At 37.0% G+C, this 26680-nt stretch overlaps 1 protein-coding gene across 2 annotated transcripts in view; it reads right to left on the reverse strand.

Moving 5' to 3' along the window:
- RGS12 (regulator of G protein signaling 12) overlaps positions 1-26680 on the reverse strand; it is an 85330-nt gene that overhangs the window by 27130 nt on the left and 31520 nt on the right. Inside the window, exons 1-5 of one of the 2 annotated variants that reach the window (XM_058803563.1) lie at positions 26516-26631; positions 16027-16048; positions 7649-7818; positions 4538-4630; positions 3279-3422 (exon numbers count right to left, since the gene is read on the reverse strand). In XM_058803563.1, coding sequence (XP_058659546.1) covers positions 3279-3422; positions 4538-4630; positions 7649-7818; positions 16027-16048; positions 26516-26548 — 462 coding nt within the window. In that variant the 5' untranslated portion in view covers positions 26549-26631. Of the gene's footprint in view, positions 1-3278; positions 3423-4537; positions 4631-7648; positions 7819-16026; positions 16049-26515; positions 26632-26680 lie in introns of those variants that run through there. The other variant, XM_058803562.1, reaches the window with a different exon arrangement.

Below are 26680 nucleotides of genomic sequence, written 5' to 3' on the forward strand. Positions count from 1 at the left end.
AAACATTTTGAAGGTTATTACACTGGCACTGTATGTGACAGCATTAAGTTATGCAGGTATGTTTTAAGGTAGCTGTGAACAAGAAAAGTTTATGTTCTAAAACACAGAAATATGATATAATCACAATATGCAATAATCCACAATGATACAAGACACACAATGTTAATTGCTGATGTGAGGAGAAGTTGAGAGTCCTTTGCATCACATAAAATGTTCACAGAGTCATAGAATCATTTAAGCTGGAAAAGACCTCTAAGATCATCACATCATTAACCCAGAACTGACAAGTGTTAACAGTAAACTACAGTCCTGTATCCATTGATAAGGAAAAAACCCATCAGTATCTCTGGGCAATTCAATAATCAAGGTGCTGTAGATCTCAAAAGAGAACAGTTTACATTAAATGATCAACATTTATCTTTAACCACAGAGGAAGAAAGCAGCTCTATACCAGGCCTGGAGCAAATATTTGAGGCTGATTTAACCAAAGGTAAATTTAAGAAAGTGAAAAAGAGCTTTTTCTTAAATACTAAATAATGTTTAAAGTTTTTGTTCCATTTTTGCAAATTTAAACAAAGCTAATTTTATGAAAGTGAAAACAAGCTTTTTTTTAAATGCTAAATAAGGTTTAAAGGTTTTGTTCCATTTTTGCAAATTTGCTGTTTTAAGTGAATCCATACTTTTAGCTCTATATCTTCTCCCATGATTCAGTTCATCTGAAAAAACAGTAAGAATGGCTACTTCTTTGGACATGACAAATTCCCCACAAGCCAAGGAAGGTAGGAACCATGAGCAGGTTATGGCACTCCCAAGAGCGTAAAGGAAAGTCCATCACTGAGACTGAGTGGCCCATTTGCAGATGGAAACCATGCTTCAGACTGTGCAGACACACCCTTCCCAACAGGCTTTAGCCCAAAACCTATCCTGTAAACAGCAAGACAGAGCAGAGAGAACTTGATCCTGCAGAGTCACAGAAACCCAACTCAAACTGAATGCCAACTTCCATGTTTTTTACTTTCCCCTCTGTATATTCCCCTTCCTGCTTAGCTGCTGCCTTTTAATGCACTGTTTTCCACATGGTAAGCTATGGAAAAATACTTCTGTATATGCCAGCTTTGACAGTCTGCAAATTAAACATACTTAATACAGCAAAAAAATTACAACCTTCTAACTTTGCAGGACAGAGCCATGAGAGGGTAACTAACTTACCTTGAGCTGATTATCATCTGCCCCATGTTTCTAGCCCACACTACATCTATGATTTCCTATATTTAGAATTATTATCATATTTACATATCTTAATGATTTCTGCTTATTGCGAAAAGGCTAGAAGATGCTAGTTCTTGTACTTACAAATGAGAAACATATATTTTAAAAACATAATTTGAAATTTTCAGATAAACAAGAGCAGAAAAACTTACATCCATTATCAAATCTTCATGAAGTACATGCTATGTTATTCTTATTTTAATATGTTCAAGTGACCTGCACTGTCCTCCATCCAGAAACACTGAAAATGCTTGTTCTTATTCAATTTACAAAAAGGAGCAACATCTTAACTAGGTACTTTGGCTGCATCCACACTGCCATTACAACCTCTAACAACAAGATCATGGACAAATTTGTCAGGACATGGACAGAAAGCAACTTCCAGGGATATTCCCAACAGAGAGTGCTTGAAAGAGAATGGACTGAAAGTGTTTCCAAGGCACTTTCCCACACACTTCTGCCACTCCTCTGCAGCCTTACAGCTACACTCCCCATTCCCCAGCACCACACTCATTCAACAACCACCACAGAGCAGCACCCATTCTGTGGTCAGTGCTCAAATCTAAAAAATCTTGTGAAAGACCACAAATGCAGAGCTTTCACTTTATTAAGGTTGTGTCACCACCATGAGCTCAACTTTGTGGGTGTGTTGCAGTAACTACACAACCCACAGCTGTGTGTTATCACACGGTGCCATCCACCAAGACCACAAGCTGGCCTGCAGAAGCACTCCCTGGAACCAAGGAATGAAGGGCCACCAAGCAGCTGATTGCCCAGCCCTGTCCCCAGCCAGGCAGCACACCCCAGCACCTCAGCCACGCTCCAAGGCCATGTCCTGCAGCAGAAGGAGCTCTCATCCTGCCTCACTTCATCTTCCAGAGAAAGGACTGGGTCTGACTGAGGGGTCTCACTGAGGCACTGACAATTTGAGATAAGAGGTCAGGTACAGAGAGGCCTTGTGGCTGGGACTGGACGCACAGCAGCACTTCCCATGAGCATTTTCTCCCCCATTATGAGCCCTCCTACAAAGGATACAGCATTTTCAAAGGGACAAAACCTGCATCAACCCTGTCACCTGACTCATCAGGACACTCTGTACTCCACCAAAAAAAAATGGGAGAGGATAAGGAGGAATTCAGGCACAGTCTCCACAACACCAGGATGACAAATGCATGAAAAAATGTCTGGGAATGTGGTGACTGGTAATTCCCACAGAAGGCTCAGGCTTGGGAGGTGCAGAAGGAGTATCTGTAAAGCTGGGAGCTACCAGAGCAGCAGCCAGACCTACCTTCTATCTGCACTCTGCAGGAGGGTGACACTATGCCCTGCTGCTCAGATTGCCCAAAAGCACATGGTCTGAGATTGTGTCCCAAGACTGTGACCTGGATCACTAATGCCATGGCCTTGATTCCAAAATTATGATATCAAAACTACTTCTACTAATAAACTGGTAGGGTGGAAGAGTTACCAAAGAGATGACTTAGGGAAAAAAGGCTAGAAACTTAAATTCTACAGGAAATGTGAAGTGTATCCTGTTGTGCTCTGATTATCAATAATTTAAAATACATCCACTTCAGAGGTCTTCAGACTCCAACAGTTCTAAAATCTCTTTGCCTGACAGTAGTATTAAAGCCTAAGAGAAGAACTCCCTTAATACATTTTAACATTTAGAAACATTTTAAAAACCAAAACTAGACACTATTTTTGTACTCAGCTCTCCACTAAAGAAAAGAAAAGCAGCTATATGCAAACACTCTATGCAATGGTGCTGCAACACATGGAATTATTTACTTGCACTTAACCCTCTGTTATTTCAATAACAGTACTTTTCAGATTATTTTTTAGTTAAGTGAAAATATTCTCTCCACATAACAGAAAAACAGCCAAGCAGCCTTTTTTCTATTCTTCTAACAGAGTCTAAAATATACAGCATGTAAAACTATTTTTATAGATCATAAAGGAAAAGATAACAGACATAAACATAGAGCATTCATGGTTACTATGGTTACCTGAAGTTGCTGTTCCTTGAACATATCTGGATGGGGAGAATTGAGAATATCATCTGCCAGCTGTGCCTGGCTGTCAATATTAACTGGGGTTGTAGCTTTGCTACACAAGAACTTACTGAAGATCTCCCGAGCCCTGTAAGAAAGCTACAGAAAAGAAATGCTAAATGTATGTTGGTTTTAAAACCATAATTTTAGCTAGGCATTTCTTACACTGATACATTCCACCCAAAAATAGATAGCCACTCCTGAATCTTTTATATATGTATTTTTCATATATCAGTTTTTGTGAGTTTTAAGCACATAAATAGGGTTTTTTTCTTTATGATTACAAATATTCATCAAATATTTCTTGAACAGTTGTCCTCCAAATAAAAATAAAAATAATCAAGCAGTGAAGCACAGCAAGTATTTTTGTAAAAGAAGAGTAGATTTTTTTAGATTTTTAGATCTTTTACATAACAGTTACTATTTAAATACATCCTCTAAGATTACATTTCTAGAAGTAAGAAAAAGGTAAGTATATATATGAATATTTACAGTCAAAACCACTTATTTTTAACTTGTTTATATGAAACACACACATCATGAAAATAATGAAAAACCCACCAAGCTGAGCCCACAGCCCTTAAGGGTGGTGTTCAGAAAATACTTTGAAGACAGAAGAAAGTAGAAGAAAAAATCCTTATTAGTAGACAAAAGAACTAAGAAAGACTTGGAAGGTGAAACTGTTTCCACCACATAAACCTGACCAGGTTTGGCTGTGGTGTAGACATAAGTGTTGCCAACCTGCATAAAGTTCAAAATTCACCCAAACTGCCTGACCAATGTAGGATTCCCTCAAAAGGATGAGATGGAGATTCTCATAATTTGTGAACAAACATGAGAGCCCTGCCCTCGGAGCAGCAGATAATTAAGTTATTTAGAAACACAGTCTTGGCTGGTGGAGGCAGTTTAGCTCAAAGAGTACAAGAGGCCTCTCCCTGACATGGACAATTTACTTGCTCTGCACTTCCATGCACTGGGCTACCACTGCTGGCCATTTGCAACATCCAGGATACTTTAACTCATTCTCACAGAGCTACCTCTGCACTTTGCTGCAGTTTGAACATATCCAACATCTTAAGCTTAGGTCATCCCACCCTATTTTAGTGATGTCACAGTACACAGACCAAGCACAGCTCCATTCATTTCAATAATCTTGAAGGAGTAATAATTTTTGAAGAAGCAACACAAGGTATTGAAATACAACACTAACTTACCTCTTTTTTATCATGTGCAGGTACATGGTTAAAATATTCACAGGCCTGCCAAAATAAAATATTTTCTTCGCTAAATTCTTTCCGTAGAAATTCCTAGGGGAAAAAATAAGCAAATAAATAAATATCTCAAAGAAAAGTTACTTGTCAGCTTAAAAAACATATATATAATGCTTGGAAAGTTTGCATAAATGTAAGTTTTCAATCAGTCTCACAATCCAGTTTTTTCCTAAAGTAAAAATCAATATATGTCCAATACATACCTGGTGCTCCCCTCTTTCTCCTGTCTTTTTTAATGTATACATTTAGAAGAATACATCAAGTTACAATCAAATCATTTGCAAGTACAAAATTTGAAATGTCATGCTAAGTAGTGCTTAAACTGGTGAATACACTTTAAATAAAAATTTAAATAGTTCATATACTAGATTTAAAAGTGACACTGCAAATGTCTTTAATTGCAGTTCTACCGATATAACAGAGTAGATGTTTACCAAGAAGTGCCCATAACCAATCCTGGATTCATTACAGTGTATTTTTTTATCACATGGCAACTATAAAAAAAAAAAATCTATCACTGTTCACTGTGTTTGACGTGGCCACATTGTTTCTCTTTGGAAAATACTCACTGAGAGGAAAATAAAATATCTCCCAGTACAACACAGAATACTCAGGACCTTTATATTACAGAATCCTAAAGTCCAAATGAACACTGGTACTGATTCAGCTGGAAAACCCTACAATTACAAACTGTCCCATATTAAAATCTGTATAATTCAATATTCTCTCAGCATCTTTAAAGAATTTTAACCATCAGGGGAAAAAAAAGATTTAAAAAAACAACTTGATCCACCACAACCTTCACTCAGTCATCACATGGGTGTCAGTGAAGCTTCCTTATCATACAAAGTAGCCTCAGAAAGCTGTGTAAGAAGAATCTACACAGAAATAAACTTAAGTTTATTTGTGCTTTTCAGATTTACATAACAGTTTAGGGAGTCCAGCTGTAAGAAAGCAATTGAGATAAACTACAATACAGGGAATCTAAATGCCCAAGCAAGCTCTGAATTTAAAGTTCTTCGGATACATAAGCTGAGACACCAAATGCATAAAAGACAATCCTGAGAGCAGCCAGGGGAACATTTCTGCACTTTACATGCAATTACATATCTAAAGAGAACCAAATGAGTGAGCAAGAACCAGAACACAAGTGCCTACTTCCCCCTTGGCACACTCCCTGTGACCCCAGAGTCCATCTCCCCTTGCTTCCTCGTGGCCACAGGGCTTGGGCACAGCTGTCCAACATCTCAGCTTCTCCAGGAGGGCTGAGGGGTGCCCCAGCTGGAACACCAGGCAGCAAGGCAGGTGCCACCCATGGCTGGGAAGCTGCAGAGGCTGCTCTGAACCCCTTGTGGGGGCACTTGCAAACAGCTCCAAGCAGCAGCTATTATGCAAAGTGTGACTATTTGCAAAACATGCAAAATCTATCCATCTGAGAGAGCAATTCCTGCTCTGTGACAAAGCTGTCCTCAGGAAAGGCAGATGCTGGATCACACATGCACCAAGACACTTGCTGCGGAACCCTAAATTAAATGCTGGTGCCTCAGTGTTCATGGATATTGGCAGCAATCTGTAACTGCACAGGATTATGGCAATCAGGTTAACAGATCTAAGCAATGGCTCTGGACATCTCCTGGGCCTCAAGAAAATGGTGGTGCACACAATAAACTTTAACATTCTTTAATTGTTTTTTAAAGTTGGATTTCTTTAAGACTTGAAATGTTGCAATATTCATTTTAAAAAGTTCTAATTAGAAAAAAATGTGAGCAAAAAGTAAAACTTCCAGAATATCCGAGGTTGGCTTTTGGTGAAATGATGTGTACCTTTAACCTTTTAATCTGAACATTTATTAAAATTATATGAGCTACTTTTTACATTTATAATGTAAGTTTTGAAGTATCATAGCAGCCAAAGAATTTAATGCAGCAATTTCCTAAGTGTACACAAGTTTACCAGAGGTTTACAAGTAATTAGAACCAAGTCAACTGAACTTTCAGTAGGAGCCCCATGAACTGCATCATTTTTTAGATAGACTCCAACATTAGATCAGAACTGTAATTTTTTTTCCAGTCTGACAAGAAATCTCAGTATGAAAGCAGAAATGCTATTAACTCTCAGACTACTCTGCTAAAATAAGGAACACAATGTCCAGGATGTATTATTTTGCTTTCCTCTTCTCTGTTTCCACAAATAGATGTTCACTGTTAATGTGGGTTTTGGGTTCCCCCACCAGTTAACATGGAAATTGGCTTATTGACCATTGTGATCTCTTAATACTTTTATATCAAGCAAAAGAGTCTTTCTGAGTTACTGCAGATTTCAATAATCTACCTTTCCTGTACCAGATGTTTCTTTATATTCCTAATGCGAAAATTACTTGGGCAGCACAAACTGTCCCTGTGTAACACACTCAGAATCAGCAACACACTACAGTGCAACAAAGCAAAAGTGTGTACCCTCAGCTTCCTTGCAAAATAGAGATGATGGTATTTACTACCTCATAAATGTGCTGTGCAGAACATTTTTTATGTATTGTAAAGTATTTATGCTTTGGAAATACTCAGCATTATTCCTTCAAGTTGCGGTTTTAACTACCGTAACTACTTCCAAAAAGTATTTCTAAAAACTTTTCACAGGAAAATAAACCACTCTATCATTGAAAACACCTTCTATGTGGCTTCCAGTGTTTCAGGAGATAGATGTAAAAAACAACCCAAAAGTACTTCCTTCTTCTTGTACAAAGGCTACAGATAGGGAAAAAAAAGCATTTTACAAATGGGGAAGAATTCTAGAAGTTCCCAGACAACGCCAAATATAGCAGAAGTTTCAGGTGAAAATAGAAGCTATGCAGAGATGCATGGCAATCTGAATATTACTATTACTCAACTGTGAACCTGTGTAAACTCAGAAAGATGCTCAGGTAACAACAGAGCACGAATGAACTCCCGTCTCTTGCCCTGTGCAAGGAGAGTGTCAATAAAAAAAATATACAGGAAAATTACAGCAGCAGTATCAGGTATTTTGGAAAGCCTCTCACTGTCCCTCAAAACTCACCGAAAAATATTTAACACCAACAGAGTCCTGCAGAAGCCTCTCAAAGGACACGGCCCAGCTGGCAACCCTCCGCTCGCGCAGGCGCCGGCAGCTCTGCACGCTGGGGAGGCTGGCATTGCTGCTGAGGCTGTTCTCACTGATGCAGTCCTTCAACTCAGTGCTGTTCAGCTCTGTAGTAAAAGAAATCACAGCTGTCAATAAAGTACTATTATATATGTACTATTATTAAGTACTACTATATATATATTATATAGATTATACTTGTACTCTTCAGGATTGTTTATTTGGTTTATCACGCCTCCTGCTCAAACTCGCAGTGGTTCAGACTTCTAATTATCCCTCTCCATTTTTATTAAGAGCAACTGCATAGGGAAAAATCCCACCCCAAACACCTCTCAAATTTCTTCTGTTCTACTGCAAAGAAAACTGAATGAGTGTCTTAACAGCAGTCCCTTGACAGAAGCAGAAGGGACAGCTCTAAAACAAAATATTTTTTCTTGTTCCACAAAAAAAATACGTTTTCCTCTTTATATTTCTTGCACTATAGACTGCACTCCTTCAGAAGGTTATCCAAGGAAAGTTGACCTTCAAGCACCCACTATTCATCAGAATGTGGGCAAAAACCTATGAGGTGAAAGGGGGCAGCAAAATTTCATAAACACTTCAATTGGCAGACAAGCAATCTGAAATTTTGCATGGAAATACAAGATTCCCATTCATACTGAAAATTTAGGAGAGAAGTCAATTGTGGAAAAGAACATTAGGAAAATTAGATAGTAAGGGATGCCTTCCTCATCCACAGGAAGTAAGAGACACCTAACAATAGATCCTCCATTTATTACGGTTTCTGATAAAAACAGGGATCCCTTCCAGACTTCAGCCAACATACTGGAATAATCTAGAGACCCCAAGATGAGATTTTAACAGATCCTTTAGATTTTGAAAACACAGAAGTGATTTTTCATTCTGAGAAACAAATTAACAAGACCCCATGGAGAATTCAGAGAAACACAAAAAAACCCCTAGTGTAGCAGACTAAAAACCCCAAGTATTAACCCCAGATCATCTTTGTCATGTCAGTAATCAAAATAGGCACACAAAAAAATGTCAAAGTGACCATTTGTTCACAGAAGTAGAAAGGGGAAAGAAATGGCTGCTCTAAGAGAGGGAACTGCTTACAGCAGGGCTCTATTCACAGATTCATCATTTACTTCTTGCATACCCTTTTACAGGATCGTCCCTCCACCCCCCAGTGTACACAAATGTAAAACTGGTAATGCTGAACTCACAGCTGCACACTTTATAGAGGAGATGTGAGGTTTAATTCATTGCGGAGACACAACTAAAGCCTGAGCTACCTGGTCTGATCTCCCTGCTTCAAAGCAGGACAGGTTGCACACAGAGAGATGTCAAACTGAATGAGATTCTTTGATGAAGGGATGAAAAAATCACAGACATTCAATTATTTGAAAAACTTGTAGTAACAGATGTAAGAAAATAATACCCTCAAATTAAATAGATGGTATATTCAGCAGTTTTATGCCAATGGAAAAGCAAGTATGCAGCTCACTAGAAATGCAATCTCTTGGAAAAAACTGAATTCACAACCAGTCAGAAATGGACTGTGCTTCATGGGGATATTTTTATTATTTTCCTCAGGTAATCACTTAGACTAACTAAAGCAATGAGTAATTTCACCAAAAAGACCCCGGGTACTTTATACGCTCTCCCAAGGTCTCCTTTTATGTTAGAAGTATTTGAAGGCACTCTGCATTTCCAAACTTCATGTTAAAAAACATTACTGTTCCTCCCTGGATGTAAGAGCTCTGAAAAAATGCACCATTCAAAAACAGTTACAACCATTGGGAAAAGTGATAAAGATAGTTGTAAAAATATGAAAAAAAAATTTTAAGAGTAAAAAACTTCATTTTTAAACATATTCTTAGCTCAGAAATATTCACTGAGATGTAACAGTTTACTCTGAGTTTCTGTAAGCAAAACTATTTTTTAAGACAAAAATAAAACAAGACAAAGATACAAAATTAGATGAGGGAAAAACAAAATGTAACTTTGTATTTTCAATAATGATAATCTTTAAGGACACTAGTAACAAATCAGGTATATAAATAATTATGATTGCCCAATCATATTAATCAAGGCTAATTACAAACAGTCAGCAAATAATGACAAATTTTCTTATACAAATATTTATTCACTTTTTCCTTTAAGACATGTGAAAGAGCATAACCAAGTCAACTGTTAACTTCATTAGAGACTATCTGTCACCAGAGTGAAACTATTGTGAAAGAAGTTAATGTGGTTCTGAAGAGGATGATATCTAACTTTATTATCTGTAGTATTTTGCTTTAGCTCCACAGGTGCATGTGCTCTATTTTACAGTCCAGGATATAAACAGACACCCACTTCTTGATAGATCTGGAACAGTTTCAGACACTGCCTCACTCCTGGAGGGTTCAATCCCCAGTGATGAAAATTTCCTTGTTCCTTTCAGGCAAAGTCAGAAAGGCAAACTCATCCCACATGCCAAGCCCCTGAAACCTCCTTGGCTGACAGAGAGGAATTAGGGAGCAGCCATACCAAGAGCTCAGCTCTGGATGCTGGAGTCACAGTGCCTCAGGAGTCGGGAGGGATTGGGAAGTGGCAGGCACAGCCATCATCAGGCAGTCAGCATCACCTCCCTCCCATGGCAGGCGTTCAATTTCCCCATGGCAGCCGGGAAACCCAACTGCAATTACAGCCTCCAGTGTTTACACCATGGGGAACTGCTAACTACCTTTAATTGCTACCAGCTGCCTGCTCTCTCCAGCTCCTCAGAGTTACACTCCTCTAAACTGCACCGGGTTCTCCCTCCTCTGATACACTCCCAGCTCTGGAGATCCCATGAAAACAAACGATCCAAAATGAGACTCTATTTCCAACAATCAAAGAGCTACTAGCACAGGTCCTCCAATATGTTAACATAGCATTAAGGGATTACTCATTCCCAGTAAACTGTCTGTGTTCTGGTAGACTTAATTTAGGTAATTCAGACTTTTTTCAAAAATAACTATTTAATTTATACTTAACCCTGGCACAGCTTTGGTTTCCCTTAATGAAAAAATGCAGTCGGTTTGCTTTTAAAATCTGTAGAGTTTTCTGCTGTGGTACTCATCAAGCTGAAAACAATACAGAAAAGGTTGTTTGCCAAAACAGGCTTGGTTATTCTAGTCAACACCCAGATCATCAGTTGCAATTAAAAGAGTCACAGCCTAGTGCAGATACACCATTGAGAACTGGAGAAAAAGAAAGTCAGATAGAAGGAAAAACACATCCCTGATTCTACCATAAGTACCCAATTTATCCGAATCACACTTAAATGAAGACTGTATAAGGCATAATTCCTGCTCCACTCCCCTGGCAGAGGAATGTTTCCAATGAAAGACTCCAGCATCAGGTTTCCTGACCCTCACAGCTCATGCATTCCTAGGTACATGCAGCCCACCTTGGAAAGCAGGAATGGAGAAACTTTCCAACCCAGCCACATATTTCATCTAATGAGCCCTCTGTGATGGTCATCAGAGGAAACACAGAGCCCTGACTCCCACCCTCACATGCTCTCACCACAGGGCTGCTGTGCAAAGTGGACTCCTCCTCCTCTCCCTTGAAAATATTTTAAAAAATAAAAGGAGCAGTTGGAAACTCAGGATGCCAGAGGATTTTAATGTGAAAAATCCCAGCTCCGCATGGACAACATGAACTGCAGCAGTGCTGGGAAGTTTCCAAATGCCTGCCTTCCTTTGTCATCACTGCTGGAAGCACCAACTTATCCTGTATTACCTGTAAAAGGAGGCTCCTTGATCAAACATTTCAAATCCCAGGGACCTAACTTCATTTTTGTTCTGCTTGACAGCAACCATACCTACTGAGGAAAAACTACTTTGAATTCAAACTCATTCAGTTTAATTTATTATCTTTTGGAAATACAGAACTGACACAAAATGCTATGTAAAAAATCTCAAAATACAATGTTTTGCACATTTTGTGGTTACACATTCCATGGAGGGTCTTGGTTTTATTTATTTTACAAAAACAGCATTAAGTAAGAAAATACAGGCATTTAATCAACTAAGTCTTGAAAGCATTCAGGATAGGATGGCTTCAGAAGTTTTGGTTTAGATAATATAAAGCCATAAGCCTGAATACAATAAATGAAGGTTATTTTGTATGCATTTGTATGTATTTTTCAGCCTACAAATACTTTTTTTTTTATTGTGAGACACTAAGCACATTCCTCACAATCATAGGAACGCATACAAATCATACAATCACTAAATACTTTACCTGGATAAAGCTGGTAAGAACCACTGTGGTGCCACTTAATGAAACACTTCAAGCCCTTCACTGAAAGCCATCCTTCTGAATCCATACCAAGTTCAGCCGCAACGTCCCGGAACCCATTGGGTGCAGGTTAGTCTGACTGCACAGCACATTGTTTGCTCCTCTGCAATTCTGGGATGAGGGAAGCTAGCAAAGTTCCTCACAGCAGCTCCTGGGAGCTTCTATTCTGAACAAGTTGATTCCTTACCCTCGCTGCTTCAAGCAGAGGGAAGCAATAGTATACTTAACACAAAGCATTATAAAATGCTACATAAATAATTTAAAGGAAAGACCTTTTGCCACTGCTGCTAAAGGAACTTGAATTATTTATGCTACAGTGGAACACAGCTACAGTGAGCATGCACCACCAGCAGAACTGACAAATAAGTCATATACCTGTTAGAGGAAACAATCCATCTGTAGTTATAGTGCAAAAAGCATAAACAGTGTTTTGCTTTATTTTGCACTTCATTGCTAATTTTTTGCCTTACCTTCTTCAGTTACTTTTTAAAACACAGTTTTACATTATTTATTACTGCAAACATCAGATTCCTTTCGGAAAGGTCTTTAGGAACACTTTTCCTTACGAAAATTCTTTCCAAGTGATGAACACTAAAAGCAAAAAGCAGCAGAAACTACAGCAAAGTACTATCTTAGGAAGAAATGTGTGCATATAGTATCTGTTAGGCTGAAGTATTTCAGCTTTGTGGAACTGATCTCTGCAGGGAACAGCAGGTGAGAACTGACTCAGACATTCTCCCTAGCTCAGATACCTCACCACCTCTGTCTGGGACATGAATGATGATGGTACTTCTGTTATAGATCCTTTGACCTTAAGGTTTTTCCTTTCTAAAGTGCCTTCCAGGTATAAATAGCAAAGTCAGTCATTAGCAGGGGCCTATTGATCATCCTTGTGACAATTCAGATGGCACAGTGCTCAGAACATCAGGCACAGCCTGCGTGCTGTGTACACACTCCCACAGTCAGCACACAGGGACAGCTCCTGAGGTGGGAAATAAGAGAAACCTGCTAATTACAGGTCACTGTAGTAACATCAAATGGCTCCTGCTACCCCCTAGAGCAGATTAGTTGATCTACAGCAATAATCTTGCATTTAAGCATTATTGCAGTTTGCATTCTGATTGTCTGCGATTCATTACACAAATCAATTACAGTTAAGAGCTGCCACTGGTCAGCACATCTGGAAACAACACTAATTTACACATCAGCTATCTTGCAATGCCCAAGTGCAGAGTTTTGGCTGATAAGAACATCCCAGCCTTGCACAAGCTGGGATGCAAAATATAAAATAAACACAAAGGGCTAGATGGTTTCCAGGGCCAGGCTCTAACACAATAAAAGCCATATGACATAAAACTTCATTGACTTTGGAAGGAAAATGTACAAAGAACTGTTGTGCCTCCCACCATACTGAAGAGATTTATATAAACACATAATTGCTTTTTACACATTAATTTTCTTCCCAAACTAAAGCTTAATGAAGTATTTATAGTATCTAGGTACATGTACAAATAATAATATTAATTAATAATACCAAGCAGAAGAGGAGAGACCTTAGAGCACCTTTCATTACCTAAAGGGGGTACAAGAGAGCTGGAGAGAGACTTCTGACAAGAGCAGACAAAGAGCTTTAAACTGAAAGAAGGTAGATTTAGATTAGATATTAGAAATTTTTCACTCTGACAGTGATGATAACACTGGAACAGGCTGCCCAGGGAAACTACATGTACACCCCTGGAAGTGTCAAGGGCAGGTTGGATGGCAGCAGGGCTGGAACAAGTTGACCTTTACAGTCCCTTCCAACCCAAATCATTCTGTGATTCTGTGATGACAAAGATTTAGTCTAGGAAGGGAAGCATGCAGCGCTGTACCAATGGTTATGGTGAAAATTTCTCTAAACTAAACATACCCTAAAATGTCTGTCTGTGGATCTATTTCTGTACTAGTGAGATTAAAGAAAACTGAAAAAATGTCTGTGCTGTTCCATCCTCAATGAAAGTAAATGCTAGAAAATATAATTCACAGATGAATCACAACTTTTTACTCAATGCAGCTAAAGATGAATTAGGAATTCATTTAATTTCACTTTTGCTGGTTACAGTCTCTCTGGTTCCTATTTTTCCAACCCGCTATCTGGGTATTTAAGCATGGATTCAATATTATTCAATGGATTTGATATTATTCACTATAGTTCAACTACCACTTTTTGCACAAATTATACTCCTTCTTAAATAGTATTTAACAATGAAGAGAGAGTTCATGTTAAATTCTGAACTAGCTAAAAAAACAGGGAATACAACTCAGCAGAAAATAGCACATAATTTCTTGGCTGTTTTTTCACCTCTGTGACTTTACATGGCCCTTAGATTTCATGAGTTAAAAAAACTGTATAGAATTAATTGTGATAACAGCTACCTAAAGATTTGGAATTAGACACAAATCATATTGGAAGAACTGAAAATAAGTGGAATTTTTAAAATAAATTTTCAACTGGCAGGATAATTATTGTATGAGTACTATCACAGAGATTCCCAAGTCTGGATAGGCAACAAAATAACTTTCAACAACACAGAACAAGACTCCTTGTGGAAACAAGACACAAGTACATTGCATTTTACCTAAAAAAGGATCAGTCAAATTTTTGGTCCTCAACAGCTACATACAAAATAAGAAAGTCTGTGGTCTGCTTTGATTTTTATGTCAAGAAGGTAACACGTGGGGAGAAAAAACCCCATATTTTTCCCAGAAAAACACAGGCTATGTTTTAGAAATAGAAAGCAGAATAAGCACTATTATTTTCTGTTTTGCTGTTTTATCACTTTGTGGACAAGACAGATACAACACAGAGTCTACTTCTCATCCAGACAGAAGTACAGTAAAGCATCAGACTGTGTCAGCAGTAGAGAAGGAGAATACCTGACCAAGTCAGCCACTGGAAAATGGCTCCAGCAAAAGGACCAAAACAGCAATGTTTTTCTGAAATGCAGTTTTAGTCTTGCAAGGAATCAGAAATTAGGATATGAAGGAGTTTTGTAAATAGTATTGCTAATTTTCATTTACATTTGCATGTAATATAAAAAAAAATATCTGTAGCATTCCAAATATTTTTTTCCATTTCACTGCACTGATTATAGCAACACATCTTGTTACCTTTTGCCCTTTTTATTTAATAAATTTGTCTTGTAATGTTGTCAAAGTACAGCAAACACAAAAATACATGAGTTTTTCTGCAGGATCAAGTGAACCAACTCCTGCCAGAGAAGACAAGGAGAAAAGCCATCTCCTTTATACCCTCCACTATACAAATTCCTTTATTCCATTAAGGAACCTTTTTTAAACTGTTTCAATTAACTTCAAAGCTTCAGAGAAATAATTTTCTAATGTTTAACAAAGAGTGGACATCCTTTAAAACATTAAAGGCATGTTAAAATCAAAACAAACCAGCTTATGTGCAATAAAGATGAGTTTACTTAGAATATTCCAGAAGTGCAAAAGCTCCATGCTGGGATTTTACAAATATCAAATTACTTACCCCCTTCTCAAAAAGGATCACACTTAACAAAGTTCAACCTCAGCAAATGCACCAACACAGCTTACAACTTAGAAGCTACAGTACCTCTTTAAAAGCAAACAAGGTATGTTAAGGACAATTAAACAGAAAATGAGATTTTATCTACCATCCAATTACACAGAAGTCTATCAGCTCTGCCTCTATTATTACGAATGAAGAAGCCTAGTTATAATAAAAATGTGTATATATAAATGTACCAAAAAAAATATTATGCAAATAAACCAGTGAAAGTATGTGAACACAAGCCTGCAGTATTTTCTCTGGCACAGTTCCTAAAGCAGCCACACAGTTCTGCACCACCTTGGACTTACATCTTGTAATATATCACATAATTTACCACATATTACGTTGCTTAATGTGGAAAAGTGATTATTTTTCATTATAAACGTAAAAACAAGCTTCAGCTTACCTCCATCAGAAACAGTTGCTGACTGCAATAAAAAAGAAAAAAAGAAAAGTGTTACTGAAGTTTCATGGCAAGTATCAGAAATCTCTGAGATTCATTTAGCATTTGCAGTGTTAGCTACTTTTGTAATCTTATTAATAAGTGATAATATTAGAGAGGTAAATCTAAAGAAGCCAGCTGTTATTTCTGACAGCTTTTTTATCTCCAGCATGAAATTCATCCCTTTAAACCACTATTGTCCAAGGACTTGATCCCACCAATATTCACTGGAAGAAGCATTTCCTATTGTGGTAATTACACTGCTCCCAAAAGTCCCTCTTAGAGGGGCAGAGACAATCAGTTGGTACTTGTGACAAGGAAGATACCTAAAACTGACCTGCAAAGACTGGAAAACAATACAAATTAAATTTTTAATTTGCTGTAGTATTTGGAAATATGTGACATTAAAATGAAAATTCAGTGTTTTGTCAGTCAGGTGACTGAAAACTTTCCCTGTCAGTCACTTCTGACTGTCACAGAACCAAAAGGATGTTCAGGGTGCTTGCAATAAGCTAGAACTTAACTTGGAATACGTAAGAACTCCTCACCACCTCTACCTATTGTACATCAGATTTTCAAGGACAATTAGTATTCTAGTGAAATGTTGAAGTTTATGTGCTTATCTACCCTAAACTTCCCAACTTTCATCATAAATGGCCTCAAGGCATCTGATACCTCATTAAATCCAAGTACTGACCATTTCCCAATTAGGTACTCCAATGCTTGGATTCCGCTTCAGCTGAGTGAAGTCTGGAGGACAAATGATTTTTAAGATTTAAGTTTGCATTGATTTTTTAATGACTAATAGAAAGTATTTTTATTTTAGTTTGGCCAATCTTTTCTTGGTCATTGAAAGTGTCCTTGAACCTTTAGAAAACCTTCTAAATATTTAAAAAATACTCTCTTCACTTGTACTGCTCATTAAAAAGCCCTACAGTATCTAAAACTTCTTCAAGGTCAGAAACACACACAAGAAGAAAAGCACAAATATAAACACAACTCAACCTAACAGCTACCTCTCCACAGTTTGTATTTTTCAGCCTTGGCAATAAACACTCCCACTCTTCTTCAAAATCCACAAAAATCTTTAGTAATATCTTCTCCTTTCTTTCTCTCTTTCACTGCAGGCTCTCACCCTGCTGTTAAAACTCTCTGAAGAACTTGTTACCAAGTGGCCTCACCATTCCCATCACCAGGAGAGGATCTGAGCTATTCTGGGACTTTCAAAGTCTAAACTAACTTCTATTGGCATCATTCCCCTGGTGCTAGCTCAGATAAACACAAATACGCCTCTCATGAAAATGATTTTTTAAATGAAAAAAAGGGAAAAAAAATTTAAAAAGGAAAAATTGAAAAAATGGAAATAAATTAATAAATAACTACATAAATGCTTCTGGATCTGTGAAGAATAATAATACAACAAAAAGTATCTCCAAGCATCTCCCTTTAGTAGCTTTGTTTCAGGTATCAAAAATATGGTTCTGGTTACAATCCTTCAGTGGGGCTTAGGACATCTTTTCTACTTCTATTTTGCACATAAGCCTAGTGATCATGTTATAAATTCAGAAGCCATAATTTAATTAATGTTGGTAATTTAGAAAATTTAATTTGCATTACTGAAATCTGGTTTATAAATGTGATTGCTTTTAATTTCTCAGCACAGCACTGTACAGTACAGTTAATGAATAAACAACTTCAATGTCATTTCTAAAAGCACAAAGAAAATGATGACTCAAAGTAAAGTAATAGTATCAGTTTACACATTAGACAGAAAAAAAAACCCAAAATCCTTTCAAAATATCTATATTTTAGGAATGTTCATATACTTCGTTAGCTTTCATTAACCTAATTTCAAACACTAAGTAAAATTCTTCATGGTTTTGAAAGGTATGAAGCAAAATTATTACGATTTTCATGAAAACAGAAAGAATATTCATAATACTTCTGTCAAAAACTGGGAAGTTAACAATTATAAAAAATAATGTTCAAGAGAAAATGGTGCAATTACATAGAAAAGCTCAATCACGAATGGACACTGAGAGTTTTATCTCAATCCATTTAGCATAAATTAATGCAGTGAACTTTTGACACATCACAGGTTGGTTTTGCTTGTTTATTTTAAATGCCTTGTTACATTACATATACCAGCATCTTAAAATCTCTCCAAGCAGGGCCTTAGTAATTTTTATGTCAGACCATTTTAGAAAAGCACCCATAGGATGAATATATTTTGCATTACAGAGTCAGCAAATATACCTATCGTGTTCCAGGCATCATCGGTTTATTTCTATAGATCACAGAATAAAATATATCTTGAGAACATTTCCTTCAATTCATCTGTCTAACTAAATCCACCTAATTCAATAAAGCCTAGAAACTAAAGCTTGTAATTACGGTGCAAGAATTCACAGTAATATGTTCAAACTATGTTTGTGAGTACTCAGAAATCTCAGTTTAAACCTGTCAGAAATTGCATGCAGTCCACATTCAGACAAAGAAGTTTCTCTTCTAAACTGTTCAGCTGAAACTTGTCTAGATTTGTCTTTGAAAGGTATAAGTTGCAAGACCAGATTTTTTTAAATACTATGATGATCTCATTTTTAAAATACAGTTTATGTTGGGGGCTTTTTTTTCATTCTTCAGCACTCACGTTTCCCACCACTGGAGGCTCTTCAGGACAAAATTTGATGTGCTACACAAAAAAGTTTGAATATTTGATGAAATGTAACACTGCACACATATTAAGAACCACCTATTGAAAAACAAATGTATGAGAAAGCTATAAAATTTAATTACTCCTGTAGGCAGCCATTTCTGAAAGAGGGGGAAGGGCAGGGCATGACTCTGTGCCAGTCAGGGCTAACGTGAGGATTTTTTTTAAAGTATTTAAGCATTTAATTAAAATGCCAGAACATATATGTTGTGAATGTACCTATGAGCTATCATCAAGAGATAAAATCTAATTGCATGAAACCATCAAATCTTTCACAACCAGATAAGAACTCAAATTGGTTCTTCCAATTACCCCAGTTACCAAATTGGTTTAGGAAGAAGCCCATGATATATGCCAGCAATCTGATGGCAAAAAAATTACCAAAATTTAACAAAATCTAATTTAGGAAAGCTAAAATGCCTTCCAGTATATCCCTTAATGGGAACTCTGCTCGCTCATCTAGCTGGATTAGCAGCTGAATTCTACAGACACACACCCCACAAAGCTGGGGGATGCAACTCTGCTCCAGGGACTTCAGGACAGGATTTGAGAGGGAAGCTCAGTGGCAGGGCCAGCAAGCTGGAGTGGCTTCCCAGTTACCATTCGGCATAAAAGATGCTCTAGGTCTCTCTAAACTGGCAAATGCTGCAGCATATATTTGATAGCACAAAGTTCTGAATAAGAGAAAACATGTTACATTTCCTTTTGCATCATCTCTCTTGGCTAGGTGGAAAAACCAGAAGGGCCTGAGAGCTTTTGATGTTGTGTTCAGGATCTGCTAGCAACAAATCTAAAATAGTTTAAGCTTACAGTAATTATCAGGGAGAAAACTACTTTGTGTGAGTGCCTAATTTTTCTCCCAGAACAGAAGTAGACAACATAGTACCCTGCACCAACAACATGGAACAAAGGGAGAGAGGGCATAGAAGAGAATAATTCATAAGGCTGAAAGTTCATAAGGTTGGAACAGGCTGTATCTTTTAGCTTTCATGGCCTATAACCTGCTAGATGTGTGCACCCCTACATGAAGCTTGTCTGCTGACATCTTTAGGTGACAGAAACTCTTATCCACTTAGTTCCAACTTAAATGTTCCATTTTACATGGACCAGGTCCCAGAGAAGTGACTTGGTACTGTCCAATTCTGCCATAACAATATCCTGCAGAAACCAAAAAATACCCCACCTGCAGCCCAGAGATTATATTGAGCACATAAATCCATGTGCACAACTACTCGGGTAACAGAGTACAAAAATTTCCTTCTTTTCCACCTCAAGATTTGTTACTCAAATCGAAGTCATGCTCAAATACTGGAGTAGAACAAAGGGAAAGAGGGGGATACTGAGGGGTGACACATACTGGGAATGCCAGGCCTTAGCAATAAAATGGAGCAACATGAAATCATCTGTGCCATTACAGTGGGGGTGAGTGCCTTCCTGAGCCAAGAAACATCTCTGTTTCCCACTCCTCCTGAGACACACAGGGTGAAATCTGTAAGGAGAGTGAAGATGTTATTTCTCTCTCCTATTCTAAAAATGACAGAATCACAGACTAAACAGAAATATCTATTCTTTTCCTCAGCATCCAGAAAGATTTGGAATAAAAGGGATTAAAAATGAGCTCTCTGTTGCCTTTCCAAAGCACACTTTCTTGCAATGCAGGCATCGCTTGCTGCATCCAAAGAATTCTCTGAGTGCTGCCAGGATCTGTTACTTACCCAGCACAACATCACTTCACACACTATTTTATAAAGTCTCTGTAAATAAGCCTTCCAGGTTAGAACAGCACACCTAGCTCCACCAATCTTCTATACTAATTTTCTCATATAATTTCAGTATAGAGGATAATGCTAGGAAATCTGCTGGGATCTGAAGATTTTCAGGCTGAATACAAAGAGCCAACTTTGAACTATTCTGTCACTTATCTCAGGGAAAGCCTATCACTCAGCTCGCCATCTGCTTGCATCTAGCTTTGTTCAAAGTACTTCTTAAAAAAACTGAATCAACTTCTCCTTTTGCCAAGGTATGGATTATAAGCAGATCCCCAGGTGTTCAGTCACATCACTGAAGGATTTACATGAGATATATGTATTTTCAGATATATTACAGCATCAACATAGTTCATGCCATGAACTCCAGTGGACTCTCGATGGGGAGGGAGATCGTGCCTCAAAATATGGTATATACAATTCTAACATTTTAAATAAAAAAATAAAGCCACATTACTCATCAACTATTGCTAGTTTTTCCTTCTAATAAAAAATCTCAAATGCACTTCTCACCTAAAAAGTAGCATAACATTACAGGCTTTTTATCCCCATTTCATAATGTTATTGCAATTAATGTAATGATTTAGAATTCTTTGAGAAGAGTGTCCCTTCAGAATGCCACTTAAAGGAGGACTATTACACAATTTCACTTTACAATTCTCTACCACCAAATTGCATTTATAACAGTTAACACAAAAGCATTCTATATGTAAGAGTTCTGAAGAAAAACATACTGTACAACTACTGTAGAATAACTTTACTGAATACATTCCATATAATTTTGTCAAATATTTGAATCTATAAAAACAACATATGAAGAATAAATGATGTGACATTTGGAATTCCTTTAAGAAATAAATGTTCAACTTTTTACCCCAAACAAAACCAATCTTATCACATATAAACACAGCACCTTAAGTGCCAAATCCATCCCTAAAATTATTTTTATAAAGATATATACAAAATATATACAGCCTTACCTAAAGATACAATATTGATATAATGGTACAGAAAGTATATACAAAATATATTGCACATAATTAAATAATAGGCACATATTATACACATACTGGGATTTTAGCTTTATACATACTGTGCATAGTTCACAAATACAAATGAAAATCTCAGTGTTAGTTGGTATAACAATATTACTTTTCTCTTAGAATAAAACCCAATGTTTGCATTTACAAAGGAATTTTAACTCAAATACTTTAAAGTAAAAAAGCTTAAAGGATAAGCAAAAAGCATTCTGAAGCTGATCCCATTCTTCTCTAATTTCTTGCCAATAACAATAGCCTATTCTAATTTCTCACTACAACAATGCCTTGCTTTAGCTAAATATAATTCATATCACTTACCCGCTCCTCATAAGAAACAGCAGTTATTTTTCCTAGCAGCACTCTTCCTAAATTCATCTTCACTTAATATGGAAAAAGCATTTCCTTAACACGTCGGCTTCTCAAAGATTAAACTCAAAAATTCAACGCTGTTCCATGCCTGTACATGCCAGTAAAGTTTAAAGGCATTTCGTATGAAGTTCTATTTTACTCCCTTTATGTTACCAATAGCAACAGGCCAATGCAGGAAGCTGTGGTTCGTCAGGGATTCAGATTAGATCTCAATTATCTCTCACCAGAAAAGCTCGATCATTTTATATAAATCATGCTGATTGTATTTGAGAACGTTTCCTATAACAAATCAGGAAAATAAAACGACGCTGAACCCTATGGTAGTCCTGTATTCAATAAAACAGATTTCCAAGACAGTCTCCAAAAAAACACTAGTTAATCACCCTAACATTAGTTAGAGAAACATTTACATAGTAAATCACTATTTTCAGAGGTTTACATAATGCAAGCCAGAACAAAATAGGACCTCAAATAGTCCATTCTGCTCTACTTTTCAGTGCTTAACACTGCACATAAAAATCTGCTATACAAGGAGACTTGGCACATTTCATTAAACCTAGGAGTGGCCTCTTGTCACTAAAGACAAAATTCTTCTTGCAGAAACCAACTTCTATTCTGCCCTTCCTCCCTCAGGACCTGAACCTGTGCTCAGCTGATGTCAAGAGAGTTCTGTGCACAGAGCCTGAGGAACAGAGAGCAAAAGAGGCTCCTTGTAATGAAAGAGGGAAGTGCAATTCACTTGCCTGTGACAGCGGTGTCTTCAAGAGACTCTATATGGAAAGTACAGCATTTCAGGAAGTTTGCTGCTGTCCACAACACTGACAGTACCTAAATCATTCACTGCTGTTATTTTTAAAGCAATCAGAACACAATTTTCTGCTAAAAATAAACCCCAGAATGGCAATCCGGGAGAGATTATTGGGCATTTTTACGCCAGTGGGATGTCCTTAAGTCCGAGGTGGACGTGCATTTAGGAAAGAGGAACTTTCTCCCTTGTTCAGTACAGCATGTGGAACCCCCCACAGCCATGCAGCTCCCAGGTTGAGCCCCTAATACAGAAACCACCCTGTGAAAAAGGCAAATGCTACTTGGAACTTACAAAGAGAGAAAATGAGAAAGAGAAGAGCCTTTACTCAATATTTCATGGTGAGACTGACTTGCTACATCCAATATGTAAAAGCCTGCACATCTTTTCATTTTGCACTTAGGATGAAGAGACTTGGTTAACAGAAAAACTTAATCTTCTCCATTTAATTTAGAGTGATCAGGGAAGAAATTTAATTTCCTTGCAGATGAAGCCTATTCTAACTAGAATTTTAGAGACATAAGCCAATTGCTGTGACGGAAAGTTAATTTTTTGATTGATTACTTGTTTGAATAGGCACACCACTGCAGTTTGGAATGCTCCTCCAAGCATTTAATACCATGACAAATGCAATGGAAACAAATGGGTGAGTAGACAGGAAGAAATGTCTTTTAAAAACTACAAATTACACCCTCCATTATTCTAGGATTTCAGAAGCAAGTGCCCTATGGTTCTTGCACAGAACAGTTTTACTGTGTGTGGAAAAGTATTAAAAATATGCAACTTCATAAAGAAAAAATGCCAGAGCTGCTTAAATACTGCATTTTGTTTGACACTAAACCAAGTGGGATGCAGAATATATTTTCATTGTCAATACTTTAATCAAATAGCAACAATATTACAAATAATCGGGTGCATAATAATCACAATCGGAAGTGCCTGAAGAACTTTCCTGTGAACATCCCTTTGGGGTAACACAAAATAGGACTTTTATCAATAGCACTTACACTTAGTACCCAAGCTAAATCCTCTAGGAATCATCTGGAAAGACCAAAAGTACTTGTACAATTTTAACAGGAGAAAATGTTACCCGCAAGAAGGAATAAGAGGAAACTGACCCCTCATGCAACAGTGGGATGCAGCTGCAAGACCAGCAGCTCACTGGGGCCACTGCAGTGAACATTGTTGGGAACACTGTGGGTGGGCAATGTTTTACACACTCTAGGCACTGTAAACCTCACAATCCCTTCCTTTAAACAGACATGAAGAATTGTTGATTTTGTTTCACTGAACTAAGCATTACACATCCCCATTTTTTCCATACAGCAGCTCTACCAACACTGAAAAATAAGCTCTAGCAATTAGGCAGCAGCACTTAATGATCATGGCTATGAAGTGTCATGTGGCACTGAAAGCCCTTTAAAAAATTCATATCCCTCTACATTTTCACAGCTTATTTCAGCAGCTACAGATATAAAATCTTCTGATTTTGAGTAGCATATTTGTAAATTGGGCAGGCAACTCAGAGGTCAAAGGTCAAAAGCAGAAGGAGTGCTAATTTGCAAAGCTATTAATGGGAAGTGTTAAAATATGGTACAACAGCTTTAAAAGCCTTATTCAGCTCCACCAAAGACGACATTTGTAAACCCACATCCATCTGCTTAGGAGCTAAACTGTGGGAAGGGGGAGCGACCCCAGATAAGGCAGATCTGTTTTTCTCTCCTATCCTCCCTCCACTTCCTGCTCATATTTGCTTTTGTACATTTGTTTTCAGAGCAGAAAAAGCTAAAGAGAAAGACCAAATGACAGGGAGCCTGGATAAGTTTTAACTTGTCAGAAGATTAATGGGATTTATTATATCCCTGACTCCTAAAAGAAGAAAATAGGCACAAAAACCACCAAGCAACCAGAAAGAGGCAATCCCCTGGACCAGCTCCTCATCACACAGAGTACTAAATTAAATGAGACATTAGCAGAATGAACCACCAAAGATCTTAAATATCATCAAGTATTGATTTTTTTAATGTCATATTAAAGTAACAACTACTTGCATGACAGCCACATTTTAAGAATATGATTTAGCTCACTTATCCCAGTTACTGAAATAAAAAGCAGAAGCATCAAAAAGCCTACACTTAAATTAAGAAAACTCTGCCATAAAATAAAATGTTTTTTCCCTTAATTCTCTAATTTTCTGTAATATGTCTAAATATATTTTTGTCAACGATTTGCCAGCTACTCAACAATAAACAGACCCCATATGTGCTACTGATGAGAAGAGGAAAGATTCTCTCATTTACAGCATTGTGGATTCCCTCTATGAATTTTGAAATAAGAGCCCTTCCTATTCCAATGCAATATTAACAAAAATATTTTGAAGCTGAACTAGCTGGAACTTGCTGGTGTATAAATAAGTGAAGTACAAGCTGCCTTGTCAGACACTGAGACTTCCCCCACAGCAAATCCTGCAAAGCAAAGGGAATGATGCAAACCACTGCTCCAGTGCCCTCTGCTGTCTGCCACACTGCTCACACTCCTGTGCACGTTCTCAAGTACTAAGTTCAAGGTTTGCCATCCAGAAATCCACTCTAAAAAAAAAATCTGTTTCTATGATCCATATTTCAAAGTTTGAAAAATAATTCTCCAGGACTGCTAAATGAAAATTTTAAAAATATACTTTTGCAAAAATGTTTGTGAACAATTCCTGGGTTTATTTTCCCCTTCTGTTAATCAACATTTTAAGACCACTGAATTCTCTCCAATAATAAAAACATGCAGAAACAGCGTCACTTGCACATCCAAATGGAAGGTAACTTGCAGTCCAACAGTAAACTAAATTTAAACTGCATATTAAAGAGGATATGATTAAGTGACAGATCACTGAAACACATTTAGTCACTTCTGAATTTCTTACTACTGATGTAGCCCAAAAAAAAAAAAATAGATTTTGAGGAAATCAATGTAAAAGTTAGAATGAAAATTACTATATTATAAGTAAATAATGCATATAATATTTTGCCCATGCTTTGCAATTATTTATTTCCCTCCTGATTTTAAAATATGAAAATTTTGCTGCCATACTCTTAGCATTTAAGACAATTTTATACTGAGATATATAGACAGAAAAAATAAGACTATAATGTCAAAATTTGATAACACAGTTAGTATGTTTACTTGCAAAATAAATGTTTTCTGAGCAACAACAAGCCAAAACTGATCTAAGTCTCTACACCTCAGAAATTTTGTATTCTATAAATACCTTTCATTTATTTTCAGTTATTCTAATAATTCACACCATCTGGATTCTGTTTTATTGGATAAAATTCCAGATGGAAGAAGAAAAATCGCTTTAGCTGCAGAACTTATAAAAAAGCAGTGTAACAATTACAAGGTAATATATCTGTAAAGACATTTTTGCTTTACGGAAACACGTGCAAGAATAATAAAAATTAACTGAAAGATTTATAAAAAAACTTAGAGAAATATCAGTTTATCTACTACACTCACTTAAAAAACAATACAATGCAAAAGAATTTTAAACATGGCTAGAAAAATGGTGTATTCTTAATTTTATAACAGCTTATATAGAAAGTCAACTTAAATACTTATACTTACGAACTTTGTCTCTTTAAAACCTCATTGAATCCTGAGAAGCATAATTTATCATATTTCACTGCAAGATTTCTTAGCTCGGAAGGCTACTCATTAAACCATATTCCTGTTTTCTGCTCGCTTTAGACAAACAAAACTTTATACTTACAGACACTTGACTATCAGTAAAAGTTTTCTCCATGTATAAATGGTTTAATATCTCATTGTTAAGAAACAGCCCCTTCAACTTTATTATTATGCTCTTTCTGAACACATATTTACTTCTTCCAGAGTCCAGTAAAAAAATGAGGCTTCTCTGCCTGCTGCCCTATCA

Source organism: Ammospiza caudacuta, chromosome 4, assembly GCF_027887145.1.
Source record: "Ammospiza caudacuta isolate bAmmCau1 chromosome 4, bAmmCau1.pri, whole genome shotgun sequence".
Lineage (NCBI taxonomy): Eukaryota > Metazoa > Chordata > Aves > Passeriformes > Passerellidae > Ammospiza > Ammospiza caudacuta.